At 38.6% G+C, this 20,096-nt stretch overlaps 2 protein-coding genes across 4 annotated transcripts in view; both read left to right on the plus strand.

Moving 5' to 3' along the window:
• Positions 1-5,277: 5,277 nt before the first annotated feature.
• LOC118848680 (olfactory receptor 6K6-like) lies at positions 5,278-6,240 on the plus strand. The gene has a single exon (XM_036757682.1). The coding sequence runs from the start codon at positions 5,284-5,286 to the stop codon at positions 6,238-6,240; it is 957 nt and encodes a 318-aa protein (XP_036613577.1). The 5' UTR covers positions 5,278-5,283.
• Positions 6,241-18,303: 12,063 nt separating this feature from the next.
• SPTA1 (spectrin alpha, erythrocytic 1) overlaps positions 18,304-20,096 on the plus strand; it is a 100,952-nt gene continuing 99,159 nt past the window's right edge. For all 3 annotated transcript variants that reach the window (XM_036755326.1, XM_036755327.1, XM_036755328.1), the window contains exon 1: positions 18,304-18,540. In XM_036755326.1, the coding sequence (XP_036611221.1) occupies positions 18,304-18,540 (237 nt within the window). The remainder of the gene's footprint in view (positions 18,541-20,096) is intronic.

Genomic DNA, 20,096 nt, shown 5'->3' on the forward strand with positions numbered 1-20,096 from the left:
TGATTCCTAAGTCTGAGTCTGAATCTGAAATCGTTTTCGCTGTCTGTTCATGTTCCCAGCCAACTACTTGAGCTTTGAGTTTTTTGTCGGAGTATGATCTCTTGTAGAGTATAGAGTACTTTGTCCCAAGCTTGATGGGCTGTGCTGTTGTTTTCAGAGCTGTTTCCACACCTCAAGCTCTGCCACAGCAGCGCTCCTCCTCCCCCAAGAACTACCAACCTGGACTTCGACTCAGATCTGAGCAGGCTCTGCACTCTCACTCAGATCCACCACTCATTTCCTCCCACCAGGTGGGCCTGGGGCTGGAAGCAACTGCAGCTGTAGTTCTGTAGCTGCACCACTTCCACTGCTCCCGGGGTGGTGGCCCCAACTCTCAACTCCTTTCACTCTGTCCCCTCAGTTTTTTCCCACTAACCTTCTGTGTTGTCTTTGGTGTTTTTGGGTTGAGAAGTCTGGTAACCACCAGAGCTCACTGATTCAGGGTGCTAGGGCCTGTTCCACATGGCTCCCGATCTGGTTGGTTGAGGTGCAGCCCACGCTGGGCTCTACTCTGCTTCGCTCCCAGCTCCGTGTGATAGACCTTACCCAGAGACCATCCAGGCTCTCCTGGGCTGGAGCTCTGCTTCCCTCTGCTATTCTGCATGTTCTGTATCTCTAGAATTCATTCATCTAGAATGTTCAGAGCCATTTTTTATCGGTGTTTGGAGGGTCCTTGGGGAGACCCCTAGGCAAGTTCCTGTTTTCCAGCTGCCGTCTTGGCTCTGCCCTCCCATCTCTTCTTTTAGAGCTTTATTGGTAATATATAGACACACTGATGATTTATGTGAGGTTATTTAACATACTTCAATTTTGCTAAAGTTATTAATTGTTCCAAGTAGTTTTTAGTTGATTCTCTAGGATTCTCTAAGTATATCATATCATCTGCAAAAAAGGATAGTTTTGTTTCCTTATTGCCTCTTCTAATTCCTTCAATTTGTTTTTCTTCTCTTACTGCTAATGCTAACATTTCTAGTACAATAATGAATAACAGTAGTGATAATGGGCATCCCTATTTCACCCCTGATCTTATTGGGAATGCTTCTAGCTTATCCCCATTTCATATAAGGCTTGCCAATGATTTTAGATAGATACTGCTTATAATTTTAATGAAAACTACATTTAGTCCTATGCTCTCTAGTGTTTTTTAATATGAATGGTTGCTGTATTTTGTCAAGAGCTTTTTCTATATCTATTGAGATAATCATATGATTTCTGTTAGTTTTACTATTGATATGGTCATTTTTGCTGATTCTTAGTATAACTCCCACCTGGTCATATTGTATTATCCTAGTGACAAATTGCTGTAATCTCTTTGCTAATATTTTATTTAAAATTTCTGCATCAATATTTACTAGGAAAATTGTTCTATACCTGATTTAGGTATCAGCACCATATTTTGTCATAAAATGAATTTGGTAGGACCCCGCCTATTTTTCCAAGTAGTTTATATGGTATTGCAATTAATTGTTTTTCAAATGTTTGGTAGGATTCACTTACAAATCCATCTGGCTCTATGACATAATACTTATAAAAATTCTTTGCGCAGTGCCTGGCCCATGGTGAGTGCTATATAAATGTTATTCCCTCCCCCTGCCCGTTTTCAATATTTGAGGGCACACAAACATGGTGATAGTTGTGTGGGGGAGAGATTTTTTTTTCAATTAACTTTATTCCACTAGTCCAGTTCCTCTGCTGTTCATGTGAGATTTGTTTATATTTAGTCAGCCACACTTTTTTTCCTCAGTAGTATTATTTTGAAGATTGGGACTAGGTTCCTAGGATTGGTCTACCAGGTAAGTGAGTTTCCACTCTTGTGAGTGATCCCAGGGCAGCTGTTCTTGAGAAAATCCTGGCTGAGATAGTGCAGAAGAAAGGTATATATTAACTGTGGTAGAGGAGTAGGAAGTGCAGGGAATGGACTTTCCCTCCTCCTTCTACTTGGTCAGGACCTTCATTGACTGCCAAGTATCTTTCCTTTTCCCTGAATGAGTCAGTTGGTAAGTGCTAAGGGAGTGCCAGCCTAGAAGTACCAGATGCCAGATTCATCTTCTTAATGCACTGCTCAAAGCACATCATTCCTCTCCTCAAAACTTTTCAATTTCTCCCCATTGCTAATGGAATGAAGTTCAAAGACCTTACTTGGGCATTCAGAGAATCTGATTCTTTTTTAAATTTTTTTAATCTTTTAAATTAATCTTTAAGAAATAGGACATTCCAATCTAAAAAGATTTTTTTAAAGGATTGTGTCCAAAACTATGAACTTCTGTTACATACAGCTTGGGTTTTTATTGTCATTTTGAAGTTGAAACTTACCAAAGTAATAAAATTTTCCTATTGGTGTCCCCTTCTTAATGTTTTTATTTTTGCTTTCCTCTGTATACATTATCATATCCTATTGATTTTTTTCTCTTTTGCATCTCTGTCACTTGACAATGTCATCCTCTTTTCCATTCCTGAATCCTTCCCTTGTAGCAAATAACTATAATTAATTAAAGCAAATCAACAAATTAGCTGAGTATAAAAATGTATGTCTCATTTGGAACCTCAAGTCCAGCAAATTATGGTCCATTGGCCATATCTAACCCTGCTCTAATCTATCACCTTTCTTCTAGGAGGTGAGAAGCATGATTGATTCATCATCTGTCTCCTGAAAATCATGACTGGTTGCTATTTTCATCAGAATTCTGGAGTTTTTCAATATTGTTTTCCTCTACATTGTTAGGGTAATTATCTAATTTTTTCTCTTGATTCTGGTCATTTCACTTTGTTTTGGTTCATGCAAGTATTCCTAAGTTTTCTGAATTCTCCATATGCAGGAATTTTATGGGTCAGTAATATTCCATTATATTCACTTACTATAATTTGTTCATTCATTCCCCTATTTGTGAGGGCTTTCATCATTTCACATTCTTTGCTACTTCAAAGAGTGCTGCTATGAATACTCTTGGATATATAGGTCCATTCCCTCTGTTTTTTAAACATCTTTGGGGCATATGCCTAGTAACGATTTTGTGGGGTTAAAGGGCATATAGGTTTAGTGATTGGGGGGAGAGAATAGTTCTAAATCATATTCCTGAACCTTTAACAAATTCACATCTCTGCTGATTCCTTTAGTGTATCTGAATTTTCCAGTTTGTCCGACATTTTCCATTTTCATTTTTTATTATCTTTGCCAATTTGATGTAAGTAAAGTGAAACCTCAGAGTTTTAATTTGATTTTCTCTCATTAGTGATTTGGAATATTCTTTCACATGATTATTGACAGTTTGCATTCCTCCTTTTGAAAATTGTTTATTCACATCCTTATAGCTTTTGACAACTTATCTACTGAGGGAATAACTCTTTCTCATATATTGGTATCAATTCTCTACATTACATTGATATCAGACCTTCATCTGCAATATTTACTGCAAGGATTTCCCCAATTGATTACTTCATTTCTAATTTTAACTGCATTGATTTTGTTCATACAAAAGTGTTTCAATTTTATGTAATTAAAACTGTCTACTTTAGCTTCAATTTTCTTACTTCATTAAATTAAAAATTCTACCTATAACCAAAGCTAGGGGTAGTAGATAGAATATCAGGGCTGGAATCAGGAAGACCTGAGTTCCAATTCTGCCTCAGACACAAACTACCTATGCAACTCTGGGCAAGTCACTTATCCTTTGCCTCAGTTTTCCCATCTATAAAATGGACATAATAATAACTGCCCACCTCCCAGAGCTGTTATAATGGTCAAGTGAGTGAATAATTGTAAAGAACTTAGACTAGTACCTGGCACATAAAAAGCACCATACAAATGTTAGCTTTTATTGTTGTGAAAAGTATCTCCTTCTGTTCTCCTCTAAAATTGTTTATAATAAGACCTTTCTACTTAGGTCATGAATCCATTTGGAATTTGCTTTTGCATATGGTGTACAGTACTAGTTTAAACCTAGTTTCTTTAAGACTTACCTTTTTCTAGTTTTGCCAAAAGTTTTTGTTGATTCACAATCTGATTGTAATCTATCTTTCGAACTTCACGGCACTCCTTATGTAATAATAAGAAATCTTTCTCATTCATTATGAGTGCTTTAAAATTTTCTAATTACTTTCTTTACAAAAGACTTATGAAGTAGGTATTGCAAGTATAATTACCATCATTTTACAGATAAGGAAACTGAGACTTCAGGTGGTTGTTATTGATTTCTGGTATAGAATTAGAAATTGTTGAAGAAAAGACTCAGTTTCAGGTTTTCTTGATTCTATTTAATGCTCCAAGGCACTAATAAACTGGGCTACTTCCTATTCCTGAACATATCCATCCTTTGTGCCCTTCTGTCTTTGTTCTTGCTGTTCCTTACATATGAAGTACTCTCCCCTCCTTCATGGAAAGCCCAGATCAAATGATGTCCTCTCTGTGGAGCCTTTCCTGTTGTCTCTGGTCAGACATCATCTTTACTTTCTCTGAGCCTTCAGGGGACATTGTTTTTAATTCTCTTTTTCTCCCCTTATCATATTATATTTTGCATTATTGATATTTGGAACATTTCTTATCTCCTTTCACCAGATGGTAATTATCTTCCTTGAGGTCAGGGATTATATTTAATTTATTTGTGTACTTCCCCTTTCACCTATTTTAGTGCCTCATATATAGAAGACTTCGTAATAGTTTTTTGAATGAAGGAAAGAAAGGAGAAAGGAAGGAAAGAATGAAGAATGGTCACACTGGCCTCTAGTATTTTCCACTAGCTCTCATTAGTCAGCTCTGAGCTTCCAGAGTCATTGAGCCAGGATGCTGAGATCCCTATCCTATGAATAACATGAATAACACTTCCTCCTTTCATATATGTATGTGTTTATAAACATAGGCACATATGTATACACCTGTGTGTATGTGGGTATATATACACACTTTTTTTGTATTCTAAGTATGAAAGGGGCCAATATAGAAGATAGAAGTCAATGACCAGAAGAGAAGGCAAGCAAGTCAGAAAGACTGAATGTTATACGTCACCCTGACAAATATAACGGCTATTATGTACATTTATTTCAATGCTTGTTACCATCTGGGGAAGGTAATGGGTTATTGGGAAGTGGAGGAATGATATATTTGGGGGCCTAATATAATAGTGAGTATGAAATATAATTGAATTATTATCTAATCAGAGAGTAAAAAAATAGCAAGCATATCTCATTCTCTAGAGTTCCAGAAATCTCCATGTCTCTTATTTTGCCTTCAAAGGTCATGTCACTAAGGGGATGGAGAATGAGAACCAGACGGTGGTTATTGAATTTCTCTTCACTGCATTTCCCCATTTCCAGAAGGGTGGTTTTCTTTTCTTCATCCTCCTGCTTTTCATTTACCTATTCATCATCATAGGCAACTCCATGGTCTTCGTTGCTGTCATTCTAGACTCTCGTCTCCACACACCCATGTACTTCTTCATTGGTGTCCTTGCTTTCCTGGAGATTTGGTACACTACAACCACCATCCCAAAGATGCTCACCAACCTGATAAGTGAGCAGAAGACTATCTCCATTGCTGGTTGTCTCCTGCAGATGTATTTCTTCCATTCCATTGGTATCACTGAAGTTTACCTCTTGACCACCATGGCCATGGATAGATATCTGGCCATCTGCTACCCTCTCCGCTACCCAACCATCATGACTTCACAGCTTTATATTCGTCTGACCCTGGGCTGCTGCTTCTTTGGCTTTTTTACTCCACTCCCTGAAATTGCTTGGATTTCCACACTGCCATTTTGTGGTCCAAACCAAATTAACAACATTTTCTGTGACTTTGACCCCATACTGAACCTAGCTTGTGTAGACACAACTTCTATTGTGTTGATTAAGGTGGTGGATATTGTCCATGCCATGGAGATCATCTCAGCCATTTCACTGGTGACTTTGGCCTACATCCGGATCCTTGGAGTGATTCTAAGGATCCGATCATCTGAGGGACGCCACAAGGCCTTCTCCACTTGTGCCTCCCATCTTGCTATTTTCTTGACCTTTTTTGGGAGTGTAGCCCTCATGTACCTGCGCTTCAATGCCAAGTATTCTTTTTTTTGGGACACTACCATTACTCTGATGTTTGCTGTGTTATCTCCTTTCTTCAACCCCATCATTTATAGTCTGAGAAACAAGGAGATTAAGGGGGCCATCAAAAAATACATGTGCCAATCAAAGATTTTCACATACTATTCCAGTTAACTGAAATGGGGTAACTACTTGAAAGTGGGAACTGGAAAGCTTTAAGTACTAAAATTGTGTGATTCCACTATGTACATATATCTGCCTCCTGGCTTCTGTGGCTTCCTTCCAGTCCCAATTAAAATCTCACCTTCTCTAGGGAGCCTATCTGACTCCCTCTTAATTTTAAAGCTTTCCCTCTTTTGCTTGTTTCCAATTTATCCAGTATATAGCTTGTTTGTACATACTTGTTTGCTTGTTGTCTCGCTTATCAGATTATGAGCTCCTTGAGGGCAGGAACTCCTTTTTCACTTTCTCTGTATTCCTAGTGCTTAGCACAGTGCCTGGCATATAGTAGCTACATAATAAATTTTTATTGAATAACTGACTACATATGTATGACAAGGGATGCTCTTCCTTTGTTTATTTTCTCTACTAATATATAGTAAATGGTGACATCAGGCTTTTTTTGGTCAGTCTTTTAAATATGGCCAGAAATTAAGTAGAGGAATAAATAAGCAGCGTGACCGAAGCTAGACAGAAAGAATTGATAGCTTCTTGAGTGTCTGCTCTTTTGAAGCCAGATTGAGATCTCTTCTTACCTAAACATTTTCCTGAGACTAGGGATCAGAAAAGTAAATGCCACATCCCTCAGATCCAGGCAAGACTTTACAAAGCTCTGTGCAATTTCCATTAGTAAATCCAGTCAGCTCTTATTTGTGGAGAACAGTGACACAGATAATTTAAAATGGTAGATAATTTGATAAATATGTTTTTGTACTTATATTTAGAAGGAAATGTAAAATGCACTTACTGTTCTGGGAATTTTACTTAGTAAAAGTACTGAGTGGATGTCAGCTTTTTATAATCAGGAATCATTTATTAAGTTCCTCATATGACCCAGGTAGTATGTTTATGAGGCAGCCAAGATATAATGGAAAGAACACTGGCCTAAGAATAAGAAAAACTGAGTTTTAACACAAGCTTCACCATTTACCAGTTATATGGCCTTGGACAAGCCACTTAACCATTCTGGGACTCGGTTTCATCATTTGTAGCATGGCAGAAATAATTCCTATACTATCTGCCTCACAGAGTTGCTTTTGAGAAAAGCACTTAGTAAATTATAAAGAACTAGAGAAATATGAGCTCAAATCAATATTGTTGCTATTTCATATTGAGATATTAATATTTTCATGTCAGCTGGAAAGCTTCTCTGGAATAGTCAGGCTTGTAAAAATGGGGACAGCATCTGGGTAGATGCAGGATTAACCCCAAAATTAACTGGGCTTTTTTGGGTGACTTGCCTAGTAATCAGTACTTTTGGGTTTTTTATGGAGTTAGGGTGCAGGAGTCAAAGCAGCAATGGTTTAACACCCTGAAATGGCTACCTAATCCCTTGGCATGTGACCTTGCTTGCTGGTTTTGTTGAGGCAACCTGGCCCCAGAAGAATGAATACAATTATTGCTGACTTTGATAGAAAAACTAGACTGAATGAAATTTAGTCATTAGGTAATCCCTTCATCAGACAGGCTTTTAGAGCCTTTTGAAAATGAGAATGACTTCTGAAGAAAGGAAGAGTAAGATGTCACAAGAAAAGTACCTGATAAAATGGTTCCTAAAATGGCAAAAACCAACAAAAGGCATAAAACCCTCACCCTGAACAAAGGTATAGGTGTCAAGGTTCCAGGCCAGGCAGAGTCTTATAAGAAGCAAACTTGAGAATACGTGCAGGATAAGGAAGTCCAGGACCCCCAATCGATTAACGAAGTATTTATAAAGAGTTTACCATTTGCCAAGTATTTTGTCGTTGTCTGGAGATATAGTCAGAAATGAAACAATCCCTGCACTCAAAGAGTTTATGTCTCTCATGGAAGCAACATATGTGTAGGTGTACACACACACACACACACACACACACACACACACACGCACGCACATGGAGATGTACATAAGTATACAATATATGAGGTCCCGGTTTTTTTTTTTTCAATGGGATTTTAGCAGTATAGAGGGTTTTGAGTGAGGAATTTCCTCTACATATATATATATATATATATATATATATATATATATATATATATATATATATATATACATACACACACATATATATATATACACACACATATATATGTATATATATATATACACACACATATATATATACACACACACACACACACATATATATACATATATATATACACATATATATATATGCGACTTTTCTTTCTTTCTTTTTTTAGAGGCAATTGAGGTTAAGTGACTTGCCCAGGGTCACATAGCTAGTAGGTATCTGAGGCCAGATTTGAATTCAGGTCCTCCTGACTCCAGGATCCATGCTTTATATACTGAGCCACCTAGCTGGTACTATGAACCATTTTTTCTTAAAGTGTTGCCTGGAGCACTAAGTGGCTCAGAGGGTGGTTTGCTCCAGGATCACATAGTTAGTATGTATTAGGGGCAAGACTTGAATCCAGGCCACCACCTTTCACACAAAATATAAGTTATAGGATAATTTTTTGGGGTGGAAAAATGCAGAAAATACTATCAGCTGAGGTAATCAGGAAAAACTTGATGTAGAAGGTGGTAATTGAGCTGTTTTGAAGTCAACGAGGGATTTTCAGTGGTACAGGTAAGGAGGGAGTAGACTGCAGGAAGGAGGGAAAGTCAGTACAAAGACAGGAAGCTGGGGGATGGTATGTCCTGTGTAAGGGACAGCAAGAAATTTGCCTGGATTGTAGAGTGTTAAGGGACTAATGTATTAGACTAGAAAAGTAGGTTGATGCCAGGCTCCAAAGGGCTTTAAATGCCAAATAGAAAAGTATACATTTGACCCTAAGTCACTGAAGCATATATTGATCAAAGGACTGACATGGTCAGATTTGTGCTTTAAGAAAATTACTTGGAAGGCTGAATCAAGGAGAGATTCAAGAAGAAAAAGAGTTTAAGAGGCTGATGTCATGGCCAGGACTTGGCTCTAATGTCGATGAGGTGGGGTAGAGAGGAACTGTCTGGGAAGGCCTGATTAGCTTGTTGTGGGAAGCCCAGATCTGGCAGCGCTGATAATGATACATGAGTATCCCTCCTGTTAGACTTTTCTCTTGGCTATATGACCCTTTATACCCTTCATGTTAATAGACAGCAAAATGTCGAAGGGGTAGGGACTTACATGGGGAACATGGAGACTTTTCTTCTTTCTGCCCCCCCAAGCACACAAAAAAACTTGTATCTTCTTGGATTCAGGATAAAAAAACAGTGTCTTGTTGAGCATAGAATTCAACAGAGGGAGTTCCTGCCATCTTAACTGAGTCAGGAGAAAGGACATGCTTTATAGCCCTGAGTTCTCTCCTGACTTTGCATGTGGCCATGGTGTCAAGTTAACAAGCATTTATTAAGTTCTTATTGTGTGCCTAGCATTCCAGGCTTCAATTTTGTTTATTTGTTTGTTATTTTCTCCACAAATATAGGGACACCATCCTTATCCTGCCTGCTTCAAAGATTACTTTGAATATATATATGAAAAAATTGTTATGAGTATTATGGGCTCTTAAGAAGAAAGACAAAATCATATGGAGCTCAATATCATTATATACTCTCTCTAGTAACATTTATGTCACTAGTTTTCACTTCGAACAGGCAGGTCGCTCCTCCAAGTGTAGATGCTTTCCTTTCCCTTAGCTGCTAAATTATGTATCTCCTCTTCCATTTTCAAAGCTCTAATTCTATCTTCTGGAAGGCCTTCCCTGACACATTTCACGTAGCCTTGATTACCCTACTCTTCTTCCACCCTGCCTCTCCTGTATATTCCAAACTCTTAGTAAATATTGTGCTTTCAACACCTTGAGGGTCCATATGTGTCTTTGTGTCTGTTGTGTATATCATGCTTTTAATATGCATTTATTCAATTATCCCTCTTAGACTTGAAGCAACTTCCCAGCTTCTAGGGACTTTGTCTCTTCTTCAATCTATCTCTAGCCATGCTGTCTATACTACATAGGACCATGATTTCCACTCCCTCCCCATCTGAGAGTGGAGATCCATCCTTGGAACCATCCTGGGCCTTGATGGGCCAGCTTTAGTCAGTTCTTGGTCGGTTCTAGGCCTCTACATACACTTCCTAATACCTGTACTTCATTATAATTTCTAGACATCTCCAGCCACTTCACCAAATATCCCTACTCTACTTTCCAGTGACCTCATTCTCCCCTCATTAAAATGTAAGTTCCTAAGTTCCTGGAGGGTAGGGACTATCTGGCTTGCTTTAATTTGTATACCCAGTGCTTAACAGAATGTCTGGCACATAATAAGTGCTTAATAAGTGTTTTCTCTCTCTCTCTCTCTCTCTCTCTCTCTCTCTCTCTCTCTCTCTCTCTCTTTCTCTCTCTTTCTTTTGTCTGTCTGTCTCTCAGTCTGTCTGATCCTCTTGGACACTTACAATGCCTACTTGTTACCCATTCTTTGAAGAATAAAAATATTGGTGAAAAGGGAGTTGGGACACTTAGTTCCTAAGTTTCCTTCAAGGCTTTTCCAAAAAGGTACACCTGGCAGATAATGCTGAAAATGAATTATTTTGCTTAGGGATCAGATAGACTTTTTAACCACAGAAGGCCTGGACAGTCAGAATCGAGCTGAGCAGACAGACCTGACTTCTCTAATATAAAAAAAAAAAAACACTTGGATCTGGTTCAGCCAGTTACAGCCCTGGACCTCCCTTGGGCCTTTTAGCCAATTCCTGACACTGTCTTATAGATTTCTGGGCATGATATTAGACTTTTTAAACTGATGAATTTTAATTCTTGTCGCTTACTCATCTTCAGTGTCTGTTAAAGGTATGAATCTGCTCTATGAGCTAGCCATTAAAATGGTGTAGAATAGTTTGGATGATAAGCATTCTTTATTCACTCTTTATTCTGAGTGTCTTTATTACTCACCTTACCTATCTTACCTACCTCTCCATGCTAGTCATGGCCTAGTCCATAACACTCATCTCTCATGACCTGGACTGGTAGCCGTGAGACAATGTTGCTTTCAATTAGAATCATTGCCTGGCATAAGAATGCAAATATAATTATCTAAAGTGGATGATAGCTGGGAATAATGATGGGGGGGCATTATTGACTGAAACAAATATGGATTTAGGCAAAAACAAAATTAATTTATTTAACCAAGATTATAAAATATATCTATTCCTACATATACATATCCATATACATATGTATTCATGCAATAGATTATAGAATAGAAGAGAACCTTAAAAACTGTATTTCAGCAAGGCATTTGCCATTCATATGTTAAAGTCATAGAAGATTCCTTAAAACATGTAACTATGCAGATAACTTCCCAAACAAAACATCGGAATCAAGTATGCTTACCAAGGATGTTTGCCCCTGCCATCAGAAAATGACCAACACTGAATCCAAATGGAGCAGGGATTCACTATACATGGTGAGATTCTATGGATCATCCTGTGACTCTTATACTAATTGCATCAGTCCTTGGAACAGTGGAGAGCCTTCTAAATGAGATCACTTTAAAATAATTCTGCATAACAATCCACACAGGAAATACCAAGCGTGTAAAATATGCTTGTCATTCTGGCTACGATATACATACACATGTCATTGTATGGCTAACCAACAGTGCTGGTTCGTTGGCACACATATCTTTGACAGACCTTACAGATGAAAAATTAGCTGGGTTCAAAGTTGAAGAGGAATATGAAAGTTGGATGGATTACATTTGGAAAATGTCACAATGCATAAAATGACAGCAAGGCATTCATTCCCTGAAAAAAATTAAAACATTTTTAACACCAGTATTCTTCTGGAGATGCTGAAAGTAATGAAACTCCATAATCTCAGGTGAATCAAAATTTTAGATAGTAAACCCAAATAGGATACAGCACATGATCGATAAAATTTTACATACAAGAAGCGATATAAATATTATTACTGAAAATGCTTTATAACCAGAGAAGGAAGTAGGCTGGTTGGGGAGCAAGAGAAAAGGATAATGAATGAATAAGGCAAATGCTGCCTTCCTAACTAAATAATGTTAAGAAATTTTCATGAAATTATCCAGTACATTGGGCAGACCTCTTGTGGAATAATTATGGGAAGACATAGACTAGAGTCACACAAGAAGGAAGGGCATGATGGATTCCAATCTATACCACACTGATGAGCCACAGATCCATTGACATTTCAACATATAAGCATTTATGTGATTATAGTTAATGCAAAATGGTGTCCACCTCTTGGGCTTCTGTGAACACTTTCACTGTCCTCTCTTGGTAGGGTCACCACAACTTCTTTCTATGTTCCTCACTACAAGTACTAAATATGGTTTGATGTTTAGCTGTTTATACCATAAAAAGACCAGAAGAGAAAGCACAAAGGTCTTGGGTCTCTTAAGCATTAAAGATACACTTTGAATCAAAGAAGAAGGGAAGGAAATAAAAGTATTTGTATCGCTCCTACTGTGTGCCAGGCATGGAGCTAGATGTTTTTTACAAATATTATCTCATCCAATTCTTATAACAATCCTGCAAAGTAGTTACTATCATGATGCCCATTTTATAGTTGAGGAAACAGAGATAGAGGGGAAGTGACTTACCCACGTCACACGGCTTGTTAGGCCAGATTTGAACTCAGGAATTCCTAATCCCAGGCCCAGGACTCTTTCCCCTGAGCTACCTCACTGAAAGATAATAGAAAGGATAACACTGAAGGAGTAGCAGAAAACAAAACAAAACATACACATGGCGTATGCCTTGCGTGCATACACACACACACACACACACACACACACACACACACTCACATCCTATCTCATATTCAGCCTCCTATGGAAGTGGCTGCCTTTCCCAGCCTGTGCTTGGAATACAAGTAGAATGTAACCTTCTTGAGGGTAGGAAGATGTCTCACTTTTGCCTGCGAGCCTAACTCACCAACAGCTTATGCCTCTTCCCTTATTTTCCATTGGGGGGAACTGTCTGGTTAAGAGCAGTTCTCTAACCCTCTTTTATCATTTATTTTCCCTGAGTAAGGTCTCTTTCCAAATAGTCATCATCAACAGACCCATCCTTAATAGAATATAAGCTGTCCATAGCTTTATCAACCTCCTCCCCTCCCCCCAAACCCATCTTCCAAGGCTGAGTGCAAAAGAGAAAAGAAGAGCATATGACATTTCTTAGACCAGGACTTTCCTTGGAAATTGAGACACTTTTCAGTTGGTACAACTCTTTGTGCCTCCATTTGGGATTTTCTTGGCAAAGATACTGGAGTGGTTTGCCATTTCCTTCTCCAGCTCACTTTGCAGATGAGGAAACTGAAGCAAACAGGATTAAGTGACTTGCCCAGGGTCACACAGTTTAGTGAATGTTTGAGGTTGGATTTGAACTCACAAAGATAAGCCTCCTGACTCCTTACCCAACCAACACTCAGTTCACTGGTCCACCTAGCTCCACCCTTGGAAATTATCCTGAGAAATGTGAAACTTCATTAAGAAAAATAATTTTGGAAACTGAATACATCCAAACTAAGAATTTTCAAGCTAAGTTTCTAACACACAGATCATCTGTTTCTCCTCCTTTCCTTTTTCCTCTTCCTGTTGCTCCTCCTCTTACCAGTTGTGATCTGAATCAGTAAAATGAACACTGACTTTCAAATTAGGAGTCCTAGGTTCAATTCCCTTCTGGGATGGCCTCACTACTTTTGTGACCTTAGGCAAGCCACTTAACATCCTCAGCTTCCTCATCTGAAAAATCAGATGGCTTTTGAGGTTCCTTCTAACTCTAGATCTATGATCCTAAATTATACTCTTATATATGAAAGCACAGATCCTCTAAAGTATAAATGGTTGACACCCTACGATGATCCAGGAGAGGACAATCAAGATGGTGAAGCATACTGAGGTCACACCATATAGGGATCATTCAAAGGAACCCAGCCGTGTGTCCTCCCTTCCCTGTCACATACATTCCATCATGGAACCTTAAAGGGCTTTCAGAGTAGCACCCAGTCCCTGATCTTGCTTCTCCCATTCCACCCCTAGGGACAGAACACTGAAGGTCTCCCTTTTTACTGCTTTTCTTTAGCCCTCCTGCCCCTGCCTCTAAGCTTACTGAAGGAAGGAGATAGCCAGAGTTTGAGGGAGGAAGCTAGACCTTGGTTGGGGAATATAGAGAGAGGCTAAGAGCTATATGGGTTGGGGAAGAGCCTGGGCCCTGAGGGAAAAATAGGTCTTGAATGCAAACCTCCCTGCTACCTTAAGATAACTTGTTTTGGAGGCAGAGAGTCCTCACTGGTGCTTATGGCTATGGGGCCAAAAGCCCCTTCAGATACTGTAGTTACAACCTCTTCTGGACCCCAGGCTTTGGCTAAATCCCTCGGTTGCCAAAGAGAAAAAGAGGTGGTTAGGTACTGCCTGTATTGGCCCTAGAGGGCCAAGGTGGGCATGTAATGAAAGTGATCTGGGCGTCTTCGAAACAAAGAAGTTAGTGGATGTTCCTCTAATTCACTTACCTAACCCACACCCCGTCCAAATCCATAGCGGTGATCCCAGGGACAAGGACCGTGGGAGCCTCTTCGTGGTCTCCTTTACCACCGTCATTTCAGTCCATATACCTTAAGTGCAGGGTCCTTCCTCTTGCCCCTCAGGTATGTAGTCAGTCAAGGTCCCTGTTGTGGCCCATCCCTATGCTCTGTCTCTAGCCCTCTCTCATACTCATTTTTTAACTGGCACTTTTGGCTGCTTGACCTCTTGCGAATGATAATAAACTATCTGTAGTGCACACAAAAGAAAAAAAAAGGAACCCAGGATGTTTAGCCAGGAATAAAAAAAGAAAAAGAAAAAAGAAAAAAAAAACTTAGAGGGACATGATGCTGCCTTCAGATATCAGAGACTGTGTGAGTAAAAAAGGAACAGCGAGGAAGATAAGATCACAAAGAGGAGGATCACAAAGAGGTCGAGAGAAGTTTGATGTTAGGACAAACTTACTAACAGTTAATTGTTTCAAATTGTTTCAAAGTAGAGTCAGCTCTCTGTCTCAAAATTCTGAATCTATATGACTGGAAACCTCCCACAAAAGGCCTGTTGTTCAGTCATGTCCAACTCTCCATGACCCCATTTGGGGTTTTCTTGACAAAGACACTAGAGGGGTCTGCCATTTCCTTCTCTAGCTCATTTTACAAATGAGGAAACTGAGGCAAACGGGGTTAAGTGACTTGCCCAGAGTCACACAGCTGCTAAGAGTCTGAGGCCAGATTTGAACTCACCAAGGTAAGTTTTCCTAACTCCAGGCCTGGACCTTTGACCACCGTGCCACCTAGCAAAGAGTATGTAACCACTTAACAGAGATTGTAGAGAGGATTCCTATTCTAGTAGGAGTACACCAGATGACGGGTTCTTAACCTAGCACTCATGAACAGTTAAAAAAATTTCTGCTGTAACTACTTCAATATAATTGGTTTCCTTCGCATCCTATGTATTTTGTTCATGAATTTAAAAACATTAGTCTAAGAAGGGGTTCATATTCTTCACCAGACTTCCAAAGGGAGCCACAGCACAAAACAATAAAAAATTTAAGAACCCCTACCCCAGATGAACTCTGAGCTCCCTTTCCACTCTGAGATTCTGTATATCTGCAAAGTTAGATAAACAGACTGGAGGCACACCCTTGTGATTCTCTAGTGCTGTCCTTGCCTTTCTTTGTATCCCCTAGTGCTTAGCACAGTTCCTGGCACACAGTAGGTACTTACCAAGTGCTTATTGACATGTTGATTTTGTTCCTCCTTGAAAAGAAAACAAAACAAAACAAAGTCAGAAACATGTTCCTCAACCTATACCCAAGTCACTGCTTTCAAAACTAATAGTCTTTTTCACCCTCTTTTAAAGACAACTCACGAACCTGCTGAGTCATGTAGTGAATGGAGAGAGGACTGAGTTGTTTCTGTCTGGTGCAGATAATGTGGATTTTTCATGGCAGGGCTCTGGGCCTAGGGCGGGCTGCATCTCTCCATTTCCCGCCTACACCTCCAATAGTCAGTTGTATTAGACAGTCCCCAGCAAATCTTCTCTTCCTCTTGGAAGAGAATATTTGGGGTTTGGTATCCACTGGAACCAGTTGTTCAGGAAAAGAGGGAACTCTTACCAAGGGAGATCGTGAGTACAGAATTTCCTTAGTACAAAATGCTGTTAATCCGACTTGTTCTTTCTCTCTTATCCCTGACAAGGGCTTTCAGTAAAGGCATTGTGTTTTTTTGTTGTGTTGTTATTGTTGTTCAGAAAAAAGAAGACTTTTTATTTTTTAATTTTTTCATATGGGACAACAGTTCTCATTTGAGTCCTGGGTGAAGTAGGGATTTGGCAACAACCTTTGGTTCATTGTATTATTTGGGGACATATTATCATTTTTACCTCAGATTTGAACTTTTAAGCAATAGATTCAAAGAATGAGCCCATTCTGTGCATATACCAGTACTAGCCAGCAATAATTTATAGGTGAAGGAATCAAGGGAAGGTTCAAAGACTTGGCTAACTAAGATGTGATTGCATATGACTCCAGATAAATTGGGTGGAACTGATAGAGATGTCACTCTATACAAGAATGACCAGTGTTTCAAGTGGGAGGTTTTGGTCATTATGTTGGGAAGACTGTTAGGACAAACTTCTTTGTACAGAGAGAGGAAATGGAATTTATAATGTTGAAGATAACATAAAAGTTTATGAACTCATTTCTCACATATTCAATATTCATGACAAATAGATGGTAGCTAGGCTGAAATTTACCTTGGTGTATTATCTATGAAAACAGGGATTACTAAACAAATTAATAGTGTGAACAAATTACTCTATTCAGTTCTCCATTTCTTAAGAGCCAACTAAGAATTCTGAGATAGAAAGCCCAGTCTGCTTTGAAACATGTGTTAGGCATTGCTGATACAAGGATGAAACATGGCATAATCTTTCATCTTATAGACTTTATATTTAAATGATTTTTTACTATCTCTATATTCAGAGACTTTTTGAAAAATTTTGAGTACACATTTGTACAATGTTAAACTATTCCTTTCCAATAAAGGAAATCTATAAGAAAATAATCTTGTTAAATCAATTCCTATTGCTCTAAGCCCTTGAAAACAAGAGAATTATATTCTTTTAAAATATCCTATAATTCAAACTTCTCACTAATCCCAAATAATTTAACAAAATTAGCAGAATTTTACTGTACTTATTAGTTAGCAGAACTAAGACTTTAGGAAAGTTGCTGGAGTAGATTTGAACTTTTCCTGAAAACCAGTCTCCTGGGAAGTTTGATAGATAATGGGATCATAGGCTTCATACCTGAAATAGACCTCAGGGATAATACAATCCAATTCTACATTTTATGTGAGATGACATCGAGGGCCAAAGAGAGTGTGACTTGTCCAAAGTTACACAGGGAGAAAATGACAGAGTAAATAAAAACCCTGGTTTCTTGACTCAAAGCTAATGCTATTAGCCTAAATGGTATCTAAGTAGGGAGAAAGGGAGGCTTGCTTTAGTGGTGGTGGTTGTGGGTATGCTATTGGCAGTTAAGGACCATAATGCTGCTACAGGCTAAAATGTTTTGGGAGGTACAGAATGAGACATGTGGCCAAAGAGTGAATTTGTTTTGCTTGACTATACTTATCTACCATGGGGAGGAGGAGAAGATGGATAGTCAGTGGTAGTAATATAAAAATGAAAAGGAAAAAAGGGTTATGATGAAACATTAAAAAATACACAGAAGAGAGAAAAAAGAAGTCCAGAAGACTTGTCAATATGGACATGCAAAGTAGTGTTGATAACCATCATGTTAAGTTTAATATATACTTTTTTAAAAAGTTCTATGTGATAAAAATGTATCTCTTTTCCCCATTTACTCTGTTCTTTTTCATGTACTGTTCACACCTATTGATGTTTGTTTAGTTCATAATAAAAAAAAAGAAATTAAAAAAATTATCTTGGCAGAGCCCTGAGTAGAGCAGATATTATAGGAAAGAGAAAAAAATTTCTCAGCAAGCCGTTGACATAAGTTTTTAATCTTATAGATAATGGAGAGTACTGGCATGAAAGTGCTGGAAACAGCTGAAGAGATCCAGGAAAGGCGACGAGAAGTGTTGAATCGATACCAACGTTTCAAAGAGCGTGTTGCTGAACGTGGTCAGAAGCTTGAAGATTCCTATCACTATCAGGTTTTCCGGCGAGATGCAGATGACCTGGACAAATGGATCTTGGAGAAGCTTAAGATTGCTTCTGATGAGAACTACAGAGACCCAACTAATATACAGGTCACTTAGGGAACTCCATCTAAATGTTTTTCCCCAGCACAGGCTTTTGACCTTAGGAAAGACAGAAGTTATTTAGGATCAGGGTCATAAAGAAAGAAGAAAGAGCCAGTGGAGTAGGAGCCTGAAGGAAAGTGTGCCAGAAGGAAAGATGGTGTCTTGCTCTTTTTACCAAGTTGCCAGATGAGATCTCAGAGAGCTGAGACTAGAAAGAGGGAGTGATATAAAAAGAGATAGATTTATTTAGTCTAAATATTATACAAAATTTTATGTGACCACCCATTAGCCAGTCAAAGTCCCACAATGTCAGTCTAGAGTGTAGAGCTTCTAAGGATTGAGTTTTCATGACAGCCCATGTGATGTCACCAGGAGATGAGGTTTGAAATAGAGTACTATGGAGGCAAAACTTGTCTCATCACTGCATCTATTGCAGAAAATCTTTCGTTACCCTCAGTATCCAGTTTTCCAAAGAGCTAGTCTTTTACCATATGTAACACAATAAGAGAACATAGGGAAAAAGGCAGCTCAATAGAGAGATTACGGTCAGTGTTCTAGCAGCTGAACCAGGTGTCATCATGGGAAGAGTAATAGAGGAAAGGTGGCCACTCTCCTGAATGGAACAATAAATGTAGAATGGAGGAACTGTCATAGGAGACAGAAAGCTAAATATGGTGGCTCCATTTGCAGCAACATTTAGTTATTCCTTTCCACTGCAGAGGAGAAACATTTAATTTACTTTACTCACCATTGAAGAAAGCAGTTGAGATCATGGAGGTGTGGTGGTGGTGGTAGAATTTCTTGTTTGGAATGGAGCTCAGGGCTATGTAGGTAAGGACAAGAACACTTAGGCAAAATGATGCAGGGTAAAGAAAGAATTGATAACATACACTGATTATGACAATGTTTAAAAAAAGCAGCAGCAAACTCCGTACCGATGATAAAGAAACCAGAAAGCTATACATGAGCAAATAAAAGGTTATAATTATTTTGTTCTTCCATTGATGTTCTCAACCTCATTGTAGTCAAAAGATGACTCTTGGCATCTTGAAATATATGCATAGGAAGAAAAAGCTCTAGCAGTTGCCATCAAACCACATAGGTTTTGAATATAATACCTATGTCTGTTATCTTAGGGTCTCTCTGGCTGACTTCAGAGAAACTTTTTACCAGAAGTTGGCCACCATGAAATGGTTTTGTCATAGCAACTCAACAAGACTACTAAAGTATGGGAAGGGGAAGAGAGGGAAATGTTCTACAAAGGAAACTGTACACATGGTTACATTCACAGGTCTCTGAAGTATACATATTATGTCAGTGAAGTCTATGTATGTGAGTGTGTTTCTTTTTTGGCAAATTATAAATGGCTGGATGCCATGGGTCATACATTTAGAGCTTGGAAGGATCTTAAGCATATAGCTTTCTGTGTGAATTTAGTCATTTTTAATTTGATTTTTTGATGGCATTATCTTTATAATGAACATACATAGCCCCTTACCTTTGGTATCTGGGCTTCTTAAAAATTTTGTCATGAATATCCTTCTCCTTCCTACCCCTAGAGA

This window comes from Trichosurus vulpecula, chromosome 4, assembly GCF_011100635.1.
Source record: "Trichosurus vulpecula isolate mTriVul1 chromosome 4, mTriVul1.pri, whole genome shotgun sequence".
NCBI lineage: Eukaryota > Metazoa > Chordata > Mammalia > Diprotodontia > Phalangeridae > Trichosurus > Trichosurus vulpecula.